The sequence below is a fragment of the Xenia sp. Carnegie-2017 genome, unplaced genomic scaffold (genome assembly GCF_021976095.1).
Source record: "Xenia sp. Carnegie-2017 unplaced genomic scaffold, XeniaSp_v1 HiC_scaffold_4, whole genome shotgun sequence".
Classification (NCBI taxonomy): Eukaryota; Metazoa; Cnidaria; class Anthozoa; order Malacalcyonacea; family Xeniidae; genus Xenia; species Xenia sp. Carnegie-2017.
In genome coordinates this window covers 5,616,547-5,634,310 of record NW_025813504.1, presented here as the reverse complement: position 1 = coordinate 5,634,310, position 17,764 = coordinate 5,616,547, and the positions used below count along the sequence as shown (strand labels likewise).

Here is a 17,764-nt window from a genome sequence, read left to right as displayed (position 1 = left end):
TAAAGATGACATTGAGGACTCGAGCAACGACTCATCTTCTGCTGAACGTTTTTTTGAACCAGTGCGAGTCGTTAAGTTTTATAAGACCTGGAAGGAACATGTCATCGAAATTACTATGAATTATTAACGCGCGGCCCGTGGTCAAAAACATGGCGGATTTTGGTGGTCAAAGTCATTGGAAAGACGCAGGCTCATGAAATAAAATTTTTGTCGCGCACCCGGATTTGACCACCACTATTGCGAGAACAGAAAATAACAAAACTATTTATCATCCAAACACAAAACACTTTTTTTAATTTTATTTATTAAACAGTCTGCACATTTCCGTGGTACGAGGATGCCAAAATAGCGATAGAAAAGGAAACAGTTCATGACTCCGGTGAGTAGCTTAGTATTGCTTATTTTTCTGATGTGTTCAGTACTTTGATTATTTTGTTTTTAACACGATACTTAAAGAGTAATTCTACTAGTAAGTTGTAATTTAAGTTACATTGGTCAAGTCTTGCTTGTTTTTATTTATTGCTTGCCAGACGAGGCTAAGCAGTAAATTCTTATCTAGTTTTGCATCCATCTTGTATCATGATCAAGCTGAACTCTCCTTATTTGAATTGGGTTTACCTCCCAAAATGGGGCATAATTTGTTCAAATTTATTTTTTGAAAATATGAAGGAAAAGTGTAAAACCAAGTTGTGCTGAAATAGAATGTAGTGCCTTGCAAAATTAATGAAAACTGTGGCATATGCCTTATAATAATAATAACAGTATTAAACTGTTTTGCTCAATTTGACTGACTGTAGATAATCATAATGGGATTGCAAAGTTGGATTTATGCAAACAGTTTTATAAATACCACTTAGTGTTTCTGTAAATGAAGTACTTATTGTTACTGTAAACAGGTTAATACTTCAAAACCAAGATAAAAGAAGTGTGTTAAACAATAAGGTAAGATTTGTTCTTACATTGAAATTTTTATTCATTAATAGCTTATGATTATATCATCTATATGCATGAAAAGTTAAGCACATTGCCTCTTCTGACAAAATCCATACTTGGTGTAATTCTAGGGATCCAAAATTTGCATGGGATGCATTGGTTGCAATGAAGTTAAATGTAGAAGAAGCAAAAATAAATGGCAAAGAATTTCTTTGTGTCTTATGAAGAGTTAGTAAAAATTTATAAAAACAATGCTGTAAACAAATTTAAATTGCTCATGGTCAAGCAACCTAGTCAAAGAAGCAAACTCTGTCTTCAACATTTGACCTTTCCAATTATGTTTAGTTATACTAAATTTGTTTCTTTGTACAAAATACTGTTTTAGAGAAACTTGATTTGTTAGTCTTTCATTAATATTTTACCAAGAGATAAAAGGAAAAATTCAAGGCATGAAGTAAAATACAAAGATTCGTTAAGTTTTTTATCATTTAATTCCCAATTGTTGGTTTATACATACAAATAATTAGTGTTAGTAGCTGTAATTGTTCGGGCATAAGAGAATAGTATTAGTGCTTTAATGGATTAGCGCTTTTGAAAAAATACATCTTGTTCTTGACATACATTGCGCATTCCCAAAAGATTGAATAATGCACAATAATACCTTCAGAACTATTTTTGGTAAGGCTAAACCTAATCGGCGTGACTTCTAGATACCACTGATTCTGTGTCTGGCCCGAACAGTTTGTGGCATACGGATGACCATCACAGTTTAATCAAATGGGGTTTTGTTTTACATAGTTGCATTGATGGATATTCACGAGCTCGCGAGTTCGGATTGATGATGGAGGGGAAAATATCTTAGTTTGGGAACATATACTTAAAAGAAGAGGTGAAAATAGAGGTTCGGTTTCAGTTGGCTTTTGATGTTAGTGTCTTTGCTCGATATTACTAACGTTTTGCAAATGTTCATGTTCTACTACGTCTACTTATACCGAGAATTAATGTGGCTATTGGCAGTTTTGTTAATACTTGGAACATACATCAAATTTGAACAAAAAAAAATGAACACCTGAAAAAATATGGTCCAATGGAATGATGGACAGAGTTAATAAAAGACTCGCTGTTGTCTAAGTTGTAAGAGAGGAAGAAGTAGCTAAGGATAATTTTTTGTACGGTATTCACCATAAAGGTCTCGATGAATTGCAATGGTATGGTATTGATTCTGATGGTTTCGATGATTTGTGATGGTTCGAGTTTGTTGAATAAATTTTAAGTTTGTGTCCGCGATACGAAATTCTCGGACATACTTTTCGTATATATATATTCAACAAGTATTGATTTTTCATTGAAGAAATGTTGAAGTTTGACAGATATTCGCTTGTACATCACTAAACATAATTATTGATGAATGCAAATGTTTTTTTTTTAATTTTGCAACAAAATGCCAACCATACTGTGACTCTGGTAACAGTGCTTCACTGCTTTTAGTGAGTAAACGTAAAGGAAGAAGCAAATAAATGTGTTTTTCTTACAAGTCTTAAGTGCATTAACTAATCATAAAATGGTGGTTTAACATGAAGTCAATATCAAGTTAAAGTGCGACGCATTTTTTTAATTGTTTATCTATTGCTGTTCTCTTTGTTTTTGTGGTCAATTAAAGTGAAAAAGCTATTTTATCTTTGTTTCGTTTGATACATAATAACAAGTAATATCTGACATTATCTATGTGGATTTAAAACATATCAAAACTACGAGCATAATGTCAAACTACGGGCAGGAAAAACAATTAAACCCCAAATGTATGCTCTAGTCGCTTTGAATGTTATAAGAATTAGCTTGTCAGAATCTTCAACATTATTTGCAATCGGTACAGAATAATTTTAATAATACTATGGGAAAAGTCAAAATATACAAGTGTCGAATAAATGCAAATAAATGCAAGTCATCGCGATGATTGTGAAAGTTGTTTATCAGTAGAGTGAGCGATATGTTACATATCATAGACACCAGAAAATCGTTTTGAGAAACGTACTATTGAGTATTTAGTATTTAGACCAAAAACATGGTTTTCAGTAAACATTTCAAATCATATATTTATGATTTCGTTGGAAGACATTTTATTGCAATTTAAAATAAACAATATAGCAGGAGGCAGGTGAGCTAAGTCGTATCTGCATGAGCATTCGACAAATGGATTTGGTAAAGTGACATTCCCTATCGTTTGTGAAACTTGCGAATAAGTCAGTCAATAAACTAATGCTTCTTGTAATTTTTAACATGGTTGAAAATGTCAGTTTCTCTAAGATTGAAGCCATTTCCCATGAAAGATAGGCTCAAATAAATTGGTACCAGGTCTTGAAATTTGGAACACGTCCCATTATTTAGTTTGTGCACCCCTGATTCAAAAAGGTTAGGTACGTAGTCATTTGACTAAAGTAAGCTCAAGCCACATTTTTGCAATCTCAGTCGTTTTGTAAATTTTCATATTTATGTTATATATATTGAACTACACTCGTTGATCTATTTCATTTTTCTGGCCGTATATAAGTTTTCCATACATTTGTGTGGGGGCTAGTCACATGTACGCCTACTCGTCGCGCATAACAAATATCCACATTAGCTTTTTAGTATTGCTAAATTGTTATATTATTATAGTTATCAAAATTTTGGCAACAATTCACCAAGTTAAGCAAGTTTTTCAAAGTTTTGATTACAAACTACAATAATACCTCCAGAAAAAGTACATTCTGCAATGCAGGCTGCACCACACTACACTACCAATAAACTCGCCAGCTAGAGGCAAAAGCAAGTGTTATATTTAATCCTAAATAAGCTTATATTCAATACTTGACTTTCGAGTAGTCTAATTAAGCAAAATACCGTCCAAGTTACAATTTGCCTCACCTTTTGAAGTTAGTGAAGATTCTTTAATTAAATATCTAGTGTTAAAATAATACAGGAAACTGACCAAATAAGCTTTGAAGGTTCGGAATGATGTAAATAAACGTTTCATTAAACTGCGGTCAAATTTATAAATATAATTTTACCAAACAAAATGTACCTAAATGAAGCTCAATAAAACCTTTCACTGTTTTGTATCATATTAAAACACGAAGTATATGAAATGACGAAGCAAAGTAGTTGATATATGGGACAGAGTAGCTATATAGGCTTCATTATACTTCATTCGATTAATTCGTCGTTTGTTTGTTTCAATTGTAAATGGCATCAGAGCAAAGATGAATGAAAATATGAATATCAAGAATGAGTCATACTGAGGCTCTATAATGAGTATCCCGCAAAGGATTTAATCTCAAGATAACCACTTGGCACGATATAGTATTTTGCGTCTACTTGTCTTCGTGGATTGCTTGTGGATGACTCAATATGTTTATATTTTACAGATTCAATTTTGAAGTGTCCTGTGTAGATAAAGGTAAATAGATATAGCGACGGACAAAACAAATGAAATGGTTCCTTTCAAAAAAACTTGTTTTTAAAAACATTTACAAAAATTAACGTTGTATACTATTTGATATCACATCGCTATTAGTGGAAACTAAATCATTCATCATTTATTTTCTACTTTTGTAAAATTTAACAATAGATAACAGGTAGTATTAATAAGATTATATCCCATAGCTATATTGCGGTAATGCTCACATTTGACGTGTATTTATGCTCATAAGAAGCACTGGCACAGTTGATAAGGATTTATTAAGGTACGCAATTTACGTACTACAAACAAATTCTCGATATTTTAAAGTAAATTAATCTCATATGAGATTTCAACAAAGTTTTGTGTTATGGTCAGATTATATCTGATAGAGAAATAACAAAGTGCTGGATAACTAGTATTATCTGTTGGTGACTAATACTACTTACAATAAAAGGTGAGCTGTAATAACGAAGTGATATTACGTTGCATCTATTAGAAAAGTTAAACATGCAATGACAGAGATCATTGCACCTACAAGAATAATCGTCTCATAGAGACAAAGAGACATTTTCCCTTCATATTTTCCAATGCAGAGTTAGGGTTAAGATTACGGTTATGGTTATGGTAAGGGTTAGGGTTAGAGTTAGGTTTAGGGTAAAGGTTGGATTTGTTAAAAAATTACTTGAAATATATTTTGATAAATATTTTTTTCGAAAGTTGAAATTTTAGAATTGTGTTTGATAATTTATTATACTTGAAACATTATTTGCTATTTGTTACATGTCAAATTTTCATGAACACTTGCCAAATGAAACTATATAACCAGGCAGTTTTCCCATAATTTGGACAACAATTTTCTATTCCATTCAGCTTTCCGTATTAAACGATATTTGGATTTATGTATAACTATTTGTGTACTTCATAAAAAGATCTTCAATTTATTCCACACAGTTTTGAAAATGTTTTTTACATTTAAAATATCTTTAGTTTATTAAGACTGTGCAAAATCCTTATACAATATTGAGCTTTGTTTCTTCTTCGCTTTTTGAATCTTATCATAGAACACAATAAAATGAAACTTTATGAGTTTAATTGATCTTCAAGCAAACGTACCGAAATTTATCTGAAATTAAAGTAATCAGTTATAGCTTATGTTTCCTTAATTTTCAAAAAGTTGTTTCGTAAGGAACGTTTTGTTTTGATACAACAATTATTCGGTTTTGCAAATTTCAAAATCTATTCACAATCTGCGCATGCTCAATTATACCTTATGGATGAAAGAAATAATTTGGTCTTATATATCGCCTCATATGAAGGCATTTTTCATTTATGCATCTTATGGTTAAAATCCATTGACTTCATTGCAAGTAAAAACATTTTTATAAACCCACCACAAGTGATAGTATAATTTACCTCTTGTTACGTGTTGTTCTTGGTTTACATGTAACCGATTTATTCGATCACATTGTAATGTGATTGTTTCTGTATTTTTTACTTTGCTTTTTGCATGCTGCGGTCGCGCTAGGTATGACGGTAATAGAATTAATAAATTTGGAACAAATTAAAAAAACAGAAAACATGCCAATAATGCAATCTGAGAACTCGCACACTCTACTCAACCATAGCTTGCTCCGTGAATGATAATGTATTAGAAAAATCATCAGAGTATGTGCAGTCCACTTGACTAACTGTTAAAGTTTATAGTTCTGGCATCAACAAACCGAATCTACTTAGAACGAAGTTCGAATAACTATCTCGATAAAACACGCTGCAACTTTGAGTGGTGTATGGATGCCGAAATAATGCAATGAAAGGAAACATTTCACGAAACTGGTAAGCAAGATAATTTACATTTATTGACTGACACCAAGAGAAACACAATGCTTTGCAATGTTTCTTGAAATTTCAGTTGATAGGTGTTTTAATATATGCCAATTATCAAAGTGATACTGACAACAACGTAAATAAACAAAATATTTACTTTTGCAAAGAATAAAACCAAAAATATATAAAAAATCAAATGTTTTTATGATCGAGGTCAGACACTGGTATTTTTTTTATTACATGCAGGAAAAAAGATGTATTAAGTATTGTATTTCACCTTTAAGCTACTTGCAAGAAAACAGATATATTTCTTACGTGACACACTCGACAAATGAAACAAAAGGAAAAATGAACTATGACAATTTCATTGTGTACACTATTTTTGTTTACCATTCAAAGATTACGTTTTTTTTTGTTTTATTGCAGACTAACTCAGAAAAACTGCAACTATCCATATCATTTAAAAATTCATCTTCTATTATCATGTTTAGACCATCATCATCATCATCATCATCATCAGCCTGTCACGCTGGCGGATGGCCTCCACATCTTTCTCCACTCTTCACGGTCTTTGAATGGACCCCGTGGGACAAGAAAAGAGGCAAGGGAAGACCAAAAAGGAGATGGCTTAGACCATAAATGAAATTATTTGCAACAGCCAGATAAGATTCCAGTTAACAGTCCATAATTATCATATTATCAATACAAACAATGCAACTAGATTTTTGTATAGTGAAACCATTCAAAATTTCAAGAAATTTACAAAAATTGCCTTTATGAAAACTGTCATAAGACTCATCATACACTTTGTACGCAAACTCTTGTCCAGACAATAAATTTCAATCAGCATTTTTTATAATTTCACCATACATTATAAGCTTGAATATGCAACATGCCTGCCTAATTTGTAATTGGAATGCACATAAGGGGCAATACCATAAATATTGCATGTCCAACGTCTTTAACAATGTCGTTTCAGACATATATTATGCGATGTTGCAATGTCGCATTTTCCCACCTGGGACTGTCTGCGTCGGCAAGAGAATTTCATACGAGCCATTAAGAATAAGAGGGGACTGGGAGCTGTTGTCAAAAACATGGTTCCAAAATTGCATATTTTATTGTCACGCATTCATACAATGCAAAAGTTAATGACCTTGAGTTTTGATGATTTTTTACTTGTTTTTGTTGAATCGCGATTGCTTATCATACTTGTGACAGTCGTGTCGTCTACTTTCTTGTTGATCCATCTGGATTCTATGCACAACTTTCTAATTAATATGTAGCTGTCAAATGTAGAAAATACAAACTGTGAAATGTTTTTTTAAGAATAAAGCAATAGACATATGGCTGTGGTGATGCTCTACTTCTGTAAAAAGTAAAATATCAAATTTTGTACTATGTTTAGAAATTTTTATTGAATAAATAACTTTAGACATGACAAAAAAGCTCAAGAATGTTTTTCGCAAATTTAAATTAAATCTAATAGCACTCTGATATTTAATATGATTGAACATTCCAAAAATTACTGAATCAATTATGAACTATATTTGGCGTAATACAAAATAACTCCCCAAGTACCAATCTAATACCATTCAAACCTAAATTGAACAGCAATATAGGATTATACCTTTGAAAAACAACAAGAAACAAAATATTCAAATTTCAATAGCTTTCAATGAAATTACAGTTTTTGAAATTAAAAACGTTTTTGCCGTTTGTGCATGATGGTGCACATACTTTGAGTGGACCGGTCTGTTAAACTTGCAAGATCACATTCCCAAAAGGAAATGCATGATAATGATGGACAAAATTAATTGATAAAAGTATGCGTGGTATTTTTTTCAATATGTAATGTGACATACTTGCCACACATACAGAGCTTTCTGGCCACGCAGGCTACACATGACATTTTTCTTCAATAAATGATTAAAATGAGTAGTGATAGCAGATGTAACAACGAGTAATAAGTATTTGGGAAAATATGATACATAATACATGTATATATATGTATGTTAAGCAAATATCTTTTATCTTTAAATGTTCTTTTTGATTTGCCATGTATTTTTGAATAAAGAAGAGTGGAAGTGAAATAAAGAAAACAAATGGAAAACAAAAGTTTGAAATATAGAAAAAATTTAGAAAAAATATAGAGACATAGAAAATACAGAAAATATAGAAATATAGAAAAAATATAGAAAACAAAATTTAAAATCAAACCAACTTTATACAATTCATGTTGCCGATACCTACTTGTCTTAATCTTGCAAGAGCGAGTATTTTTCATGGCCTTTCCCGAGGTGTCTGTAGTGGTACTTGCCAGAGGAAATGCTTACCATGATACACTCACTTACCAATTTCACCATTAGTACTTTCAATCCACTTCTGCAAATTTGTTAAATAAATGAGCAATTTACACTTCAAATTCAACTTAATTGTAAAACATACCCGTTGTTTCCTTATTATTGCTGCTCTGTAACACCATAAAATAAGACTAAAATACATCACAGATCTTTTGTGTCATGAATGTAGCAATATTGTTTTATGATTGCAATATCTTGAACAAATGGTATTTAAATTCACATACACATGTACAGCAAAACAAAACATTTACAACAAGGCTTACTTCTCTGTTTAGAAAATGTTTTTCATTTTCTAAATGAGAAAAAAAAGTATTTAAACAAAAACACACGTTTATTGTGCTTAGTAGTGGACCTGATTTTTGTTAAAATAACTAAAATACAGGAAACAGTAAGGATGAAAAAGGCAGAGATAAAAAATTTGCTCACCAAACTTCCGGCGGTCAAGTCAAATATGATGTGTATGGTCTCCTTGAGTTTGCGTCAAAACAGACATAATGTAGATAAACTAGAAATATTAAGCCAAACACATAGAGATATACAATAATCATCTTTCAAATGCATTCAAACTATCTGCATCTAATATCCAAATAAATCAGTCTGACCTTTCTTTGGAGCGTATTTCCGAAAGTAATATATCTTCTACAATTAGCAGAATACCTCTTTTCCCTTGGAGTGATCAAAGACAATATCAAAAATTAAACAGAGCCAACATAATGCAGAATGCCAGGCCAGTTTCGGAAACAAAACGTAGAAAGAAGAAAAGTAGACTTTACTGCAGTAACAAATCCCCTTTTTACCGCAGACCAACAAACCATGCCCCTCCCAAGTATCAACGTCACCAAAATAGTGTACCACCGTATCAGATACATCAGCTGATGAAACTACCGTCGTAAAAGTCGCATCATTTGAACACTTTTCCTTACCACCATAAGTTATCTGGTCTAAATCGTCTCCCACCATATCGCCTACCATCGCCCCAGCGCTAATGGGAATGGTTAGAATACTACGACACAGTCTACCACATAACCAGATCCTATTAACACCAACACAACATCATAATACAAGCATGTATAAAGAAACCACTACCACATAACCAGATCCTATTAACACCAACACAACATTATAATACAAGCATGTATAATGAAACCACTACCATATAACCAGATCCTACTAACACCAACACAACATCATAATACAAGCATATATAAAGAAACCCCTACTAGATTCCAATTCTTCCCTAGTAGCTCTAACAACTTAAATCTTAAACGAACCTTAGAAATCCGCCATAACCAGCATAATTTGCTGAAAATTAAACTAATTAAAACCAAAGCACAGAGGAGCAAACTTCCAATTATTTTCCTCTCTAATGTAAGATCACTCCTTCCTAAGATTGAGGATTCATCCATTGTTCAGCAATCTAATCAGATTTCATGTGCTTTAATTACGAAAACTTGGTTATCTGACCAAATTAATGATTCTGTTTGGGAAATCGATGGATTTTCATTCATTTGACGAGACAGACAATACAGAAATGGAGGAGGAGTTTGTGCATTTATAAAGTCCGATATACCATTTTATACACTTGATAACTTTCAGAATAACTACCATGAGTTCTTGTGGTTGCATGTAAAACCTATTTAACTCCCCCTTAACATTTTTGCCTTTTTGCGTGTGTGATTTACCATTCACTGACAAACGAGAATAATATCATGATAGAGAATTTATCTTCTAAATTGGACTTGGCCCTTGCTAGATACCCAAATGCTGGAATTTTAATTGTTGAAGACTTTAATAGATATTCCTTTTCTCATCTGTACCGACATTTCAATCTTAACCAGCTTGTAAAGGAATCTACAAGAGGTGATGCCATTCGTTACTTAGTTATTTCAAATTTAAAAAGTCATATCACCTATTGGACTTAGCGACCATAAATAAATCTATACTTTTTACACCGGTGGAACTTTGCATTAGAAATGAAACGTATAATGTAAGGATCAGAAAATATAAAATATCATCTAAAAATGAACTTGGAAACTGGTTATCGAAGATTAATAGGAGTAGCTTATACCACATTTCATTTTGTGACGAAAAACTTAAAGTTCTACATACAACGTTAGAATATGGCCTTAATACTTACATGCCTTGTAAAACGGTCAAACGCCATAAGAATGATAAACTATGGATCACTGACGATTTTAAGGAACCATTCAAGAAACACAAAATGCTTTCCGTCTGAAAATTACACCATTGTATAACCGATCACGCAATCAAGTTAACAAGCAAAGTAAAACGTTAAAATCGTTATTCCTTTGACGTAAACTGCAACATCTTAAGTCGAATCCAAAACCCTAAAAGTGGCGGGATTTTATTACAGCCTTAACTGGACACACACAAAATCCCAGATTTCTACCTGCCTTATCAACAATGAAATTTTCTTTCTGGGTCATATCAACAGCTATACTTTCAAAACTTGAATGAACACCAGACTATATAATTTTTGCAATGGAAACTTCCTCAGTTAAATTTAGTAATACAAAAATATAATTTGAAAACGTTCTTTGTTAGATAGAAAATCTTTTTTTGACAAGCTTTCAGTCACTCAATCACTTCAACTTTTTAATCCTTGCCAACGTGTTTTGGATGTAAACAAAAAAAATTACTTCACAATTTTAAACCTACTTTTTATTTCAACCAATTGATCTAGCCATATACTATAGAAGTTTATGTAATTAAGTCGAAACTTCCATTTAAAAAAAGTACACTAAGTGAAGCATATACTGAGTTGCATTGCAAGATTTCAAAAAAATACATAAAACGTCTCTCAAATCTTATTCGGTTCTATATCAGGATTTTCATTGACTTTGGCGTCAGTAAGAGCAATGGGTTCATCAGCACCAGGCAAAGGTTGAAATACTTTCAAATGAGCATATTGACGAGGGCCAACTAAAACCTATAAATAAAGAAACAAAAGTGTGAAATGTCTTCTTTAGGTTGAATATTATTACATTGATTACGATTTGTTTTTTAATACACGCGTGAACATTCTATATGGAATATTAATCAAAGAAAAAATATTTATTTATACAGGATTATGTAAAACAAGCAAAAACAAATTGTCTTTTCATGTGTGTACTTATTGGCCTTTTTCGATAAGTATAAACATGTCTCTTTGAGGATGCCTATCCAGTAACAAATTCAGCCAAGAAGTTTTGATTCCTGCATGTAAATCTTACAATATTATTATCAACAAAATTATATGTTATTTCTTAGGAATTTTGTAAACTTTTTTAGGCATCTACAACAAAAAATGTGAGGTGCACCGCGAACAAAACACCAACCACATGTTTTCACACAGCAGCTACTGTTTTAAATATGCGAATAAAAAGTAAACATATCAGTAACGCAAGAATTTGGGCAAAAAGCGATGTTACAGTAAACTTTTTACGACAACTGCCATTCTTAGAAAAGCAAAACAATACTTACGTTTACAGCAAAGTTAGTTCCTGCAACCACCTGGGTTCTAAAGGTTTTTGCTTCAAATGCAGTAAATGTTTTATCAACTTTTAGTTCAGCTTGATATTTAACCTGCCAAAAAATATAGAAGCATTTCACTAAGAATTGGAAATTGTATACGGTTGTGATATTTATGCATTGTTCAAATTTTACACAATTCTCATTAGGATGTCTATAAAAAAAATCGATTCTAGGCAAATTATAAAGCCTATTGATAACAGATAGTTGTTATTGCTGTAATTTCATCTGTGACACTTGCCAACTGAAATACAACACAATACGTTCACAAATAGTTGTAATTGACTAATTGCTGCATAAATTCATCGACAATACTTGCCAACTCACATACAGTTGTAATTTTTTTGATTCATGAGATATTAAATTCATTATAAGTATCCCTCATATTAGCCAGCAGCTTCTTATTGCTGATGTTTGACGAATGTAATTCGAAGGAAAAACACTTGGAAAATAGTTTAACTATCTATACGATACAATTTAAAACGATTTGTTATCTTTGGACAAAAACAAGCAAATTTATAGCCAACACGTAAAAAACAGAAAGGACGAGAAATAAAGAAATCTTTGTTTCAGGTCAAGCAATGCCATATAATAATCCTTTTATTAGCCTCGCTTTCGCTGACTTTACCGAGAAATATCGGACCTCTGTCTTTTTGTATAAACCTCGCCCTACGGGCTCGGTCAGTACAAAAATGTCTTCGGTCCGATATTTCTCTTTTAAGACGTCGTGCTCGATTATTAAGGGCTTATTCATTCAGACAAACACCTTAATTCTCTAGACTTTTGCTCGTTTTTTTTAAGACAGCCGAACTATGATGACCCATGCAAGAGTTTTTAATACATTTAAGTACTTTAGTCAGATTAAAAGCACGTAAAAGAAAACGAGAAGCCACAGACTTACTATAAATAGTATAGCCAAATTGTAATGTGAATATTTGCATGACTGCTAAGACCACAATGCACTGCGTGCATCACTCTTTTGACGTCATTACGCATAAAGTTTATATTGAGTGTGTAACCTTAATTATTAACTCTTGTAAAATAAATGGCTTAAAAAAGTTTCGTTGCGTTATTATGAAGAAAGCATTAGCTAAACTTTCCAAAAGATAACAAAATTTAAGCACGAATTCTCACCAGACCAACTAAACCCTGTGTTTCAGGAGTTGCATATTTGATCTCGCTCCATCCACCAGGCATGTTTAACGTTGACTTAGATATCGAAAACGCTAAAGAAAAGTTGAGTTCATTAAGACTGTTAGAAACCATGTCAATATATATAACCACATTATACGCGTATTCCATGCATATGTCATAGGAACACATTCACACGCAGATAACGAAATCTCTTAAACAGTTATGAAATCACAATTTAAAAATAATATCAATACTCCATCTACTGGAGGTTTATTAAATCTTTTGTGGCTATTAATTCGTAAACTTTTAAAACACATTCTTAGAACTGGAATAGTTGGGAACAAAGTAATTCAGTCTGAAAAACGTACCTCTCAATTGACCGCATCTCACAAACTTTTGTGTGATACGACCCAACATACTTCTCTATCACAATCTATGTAAAAATATTTTTTTGAGAGAATTATAGAAAGGAAAGCGAAATATTGATAAGTTAAATTGTATACGCGCATTAAAACCCAAGATTTCAATTGCCATGAAATAGAAGCCACTGAATTAAGCTTTGTATAAATGATCTTTCAGCTAATACTTTTTCCGACAACATAGCTATACAGTATATATCTAATACATAGTTTGTTTTATACAAAGCTCTATGAAGCATTCGTTTATGTTGAAGAATATCGTCGATTGTCCATTTATTATAGTCATTACCGAAGCAAAGCAAAAAGGCGATTGCTTGACGGTTTCGTACGTGGAAATTAATGTTCTGATAAAAAGTATCAAATTTTCTAGCACTTACCAATGTAATCCTCTAAACGTCTTTAAAAAGAAAGTGTACGTACGAGCTATTTATATAAAGCTCTTCTATCACAGACTGAAGCAGAATGAGAAATATTTGAAAACTATCTTGGTGACGCCAGCAGTCCAAGCCCCTTGAGGGTTACAAATAAAGACTTTCTGTTTTGATGAGAATTTTTTTCATGCAAAACATCAGGCTGAGTTTATGAAGTGCTAGAATAAAGAGCAGGAACTGTATAACTCAGCTTGATGTTTTGTGGTTAATTAAATTGATGGTGCAGATTCAAGAGAGTCATGTCGGCACTCTTATTTTTCATAAATGTCTTATGACCAGCTTCCTGACACAAATGCGTATCAATATTACTGATGAAACAATAAAATGTTGTTTTTTACTTGACCACCAACATAATGATCGTGACGTACAGGCAAACCGTGCTTTAACTAAGGATCTAGGGACAGTATAGTCTCACTAAAACACTGCCTTTAGCGCGTAACTTGAATCAAACATCTAATGCTTGCATCATTATCATTTCTCCATTAACTTCCAAGTAAAGTTTTTCATTTATGTATTATGAAATCCTCCAAATTTCTTTATAAAGAAAGTATACGTACGAGCTATTTTTATAAAGCTCTTCTATCACAGACTGAAGCTGAATGAGAAATATTTGAAACTTTCTTTGTGACGCCAACAGTCTAAGCACCTTGAGGGTTACAAATAAAGACTTCCTGTTTTGATGAGAATTTTTTCATAAAAACATCAGGCTGAGTTTATCAAGTGCTAGAATAAAGAGCATGAACTGTATGACTAATTAAATTGCTGGATGCAGATTGAAGAGAGTCATGTCGGTGTTGGGAATAAGTTATGTTAATTGAATGTCCTACTGACAGAGAGACAAATTCTCCTTAGTTGTTTTAATTTCGTTAACCAATAGGCTTAGAAAAAATTTGATTGATGTTTTGTTGTAAATGAGTTGAAGAGAGAGTCTGAGTGAGTGAGCAATATATGTATGAGATAAAAATTGCCAGGGAATAAAATTTCGTTATTCAAAAGCTTGAGTTGTTGCATCTATTCGACATAGTCAAAGGGAATATTGCCTGGGCGACGGGCAAGATTTACAAAATCGGCACTCTTATTTTTCATTAATGTCTTATGACCAGCTTCCTGACACAAATGCGTATCAATATTACTGATAAACAAATGTTTTGTAATTGACCACCACATAATGATCGTGACGTACAGGCAAAGCGTGCTTTAACTAAGGTTCTAGGGACAGTATAGTCTCACTAAAACACTGCCTTTAGCTCGTAATTTGAATGAAACATGTAATGCATGCATCATTGTCATTTCTCCATTAACTTCCATGTAAAGTTTTTCATTTATGTATCACGAGGCAAGCATTCACTGATATCATAGCAAAAAATAGATACACAGGGTGAGGATGTAGGTACCCTTCACCAGAGTTACAGTATACACAGAACAAACAGCAGTCAGCAGTCAAACTTTTTACTGAAGACTGAAGCTGAACGAGAAGTATTTGAAAACTTTCTTTGCGACGCGCAACAGTCTAAGCCCCTTGAGGGTTACAAATAAAGACTTCCTGTTTTGTTGAGAATTTTTTTCATTCAAAATATCAGGGTGAGTTGCAGAGATTCCTGCTCTTTATCAAGTGCTAGGATAAAGAGCAAGAAGTGTATAACTCAGCTTGATATTTTGTGGTTAATTAAATTGCTGTATGCAGTATACACAGAACAAACAGCAGTCAGCATTCATACTTTACTGTACAACTTGGTCCAGTATTTTTCATTAAATAGATTACAGGCTGCAGCTAGCCATTTAAACATTCCTATTGGTGAGATAACACATTTTACTTCACCGACATTTGCCGCTTTAAAATTTCGATTAGAGTGGAACTGTTGTTTCTTTCTTTACTCTGGCCTTGAGATGAACAGAATTTAAATTATACGGTACAAAAAACTTTTTAAAAGCCTGTATAGTGAAGTCCTTTTGTAATAATAACATATGAAAAATAACAACAATAATTTAATGTCAAAATGCCCCAAAATGAAATCATTCCCTCTTTTGGCATTTCTCTTTGGTACAAAACGTTCTCTGTGCTCAATGTATAATCAAAATGCCCAGTAATTGTCTTTCCTTTTAGTGCAAATTAATATATATATATATATATATATATATATATATATATATATATATTCACAAAACTACAATTTCATCCCGACAAGCCTGTTTCGTGATTGCTCACTCTTCAGGGATTTAATATATAATATATAGAGTGAGCAATCACGAAACAGGCTTCTAATATTTACGCTCTGCTCTCGGCATCGAGCACTGTTTTATACGGAAAATCATAAATTATAAACTTCCTATATATATATATATATATATATATATATGTATATATATATATATAAATTCAATTTGATGCGCTATAACAATGTATCTCAACCCGTTTTGCTCCCAGCAGCTCTATTTCTTTGAAGAATTGTCTTAATGCGCATGCGCCATTATGGTGCAAACTGTATAATGAATTTTGTAGCAAGAGTGAAGTAAGGGGAAATAGAATATTCTGAAATCCAAAAAAGTTGCTTTAACAACAACGCTTTTCGTTAATGCTGGCACTGTTGACAAACATATTGAAGATTTTGTAAGATCGAGTTTATATAGAATGTGAAGAATATTGGTATTTAATTCGCCGTATTGCCGTATTTGCCAATTACTTGGCTAGCGCTGTTTATTTAGCAACCTGTTCTGAACTTCCGGTCTAACTACACTCATACACTACGTGTTGGTGAATTCGTCCTAAACATACGACAGAAAAATTGAAAATTTCGCACACATCTGCCTCTGTAAGAAATATTTTACAAGAAATGAAGTGCACTATTTTTGTCCTTGAAGAAAGCATTAGGTGTGGATTGCTTTAGAACAATATAAGAAAGTCATGTATACGACTGTATGACTTTGTCGAGTTTCATGTTATCGCTATGAAAGTGCAAATACGAAATGGATGTTAAAGTCACGCAAACATCGCGAAAACTGGACTTGTTCATCAATTGATGCAAATTGTACTACGTAAATATTAATCGAACATCGTTGCATTTTACTGCTCGGTGCCTTATACTTATTTAGGTGGAAATTAGCGCTAAAAAATTTCGCAAACAAAGCATCTTGTTCTTCTGAACACATTAACTTTGCATATGTGTCAGAAGAATAAAAAAAACACAACATAATCGAAAGAAGATTGTAAATCATGAGTGATTTCGTAATTTATATGTTGTATACTGCATTGTAATAATAAAAGAATGTAATTCATGAATGACGAAGGTAATATTATGGCGTGCCAATGTCCTTATCATGTATCCGCTACGTAAGTGCGCATAAAATTAACGTTTTTTACGCAATCTTCAGTTGTAGCTATTCGTCAAAAAACAAACTGCTTAGCCTTTGATAAGCACTTCTCGAAATGAATTTCAGTTTAGCATTTTTTGAAATGCCAAAGTTCGATACTAAGCTTTCTTGAAACTAACTTTATTGCAAATTCTACATACCATGTTAATGCTGGTTCATTTTGCATTATAACAAGTGAAGATTTTGTCATATAAATAAATCTAAATTAAAGTTTTTGAGCCAAATTTTAATTTAGATTTACCTTTGCAAATTACAAAATCTTTGCAACGTATTATAAAAGAGCTCTTTTGTGTTGGTTATGATGTTTAACATAATTACTAT

At 32.3% G+C, this 17,764-nt stretch overlaps 1 protein-coding gene across 1 annotated transcript; it reads right to left on the bottom strand.

Moving 5' to 3' along the window:
* Window positions 1-11,226: 11,226 nt before the first annotated feature.
* On the bottom strand, window positions 11,227-14,110 carry LOC124455745 (cystatin-A-like). The gene is made up of 5 exons (XM_047006373.1): window positions 14,021-14,110; window positions 13,593-13,657; window positions 13,225-13,316; window positions 12,043-12,144; window positions 11,227-11,509 (listed from the first exon to the last, which is right to left on the bottom strand). Exons 2-5 carry the CDS (start codon window positions 13,639-13,641, stop codon window positions 11,381-11,383), a joined length of 372 nt encoding a protein of 123 aa, XP_046862329.1. The 5' UTR covers window positions 13,642-13,657; window positions 14,021-14,110; the 3' UTR covers window positions 11,227-11,380.
* Window positions 14,111-17,764: the final 3,654 nt, after the last annotated feature.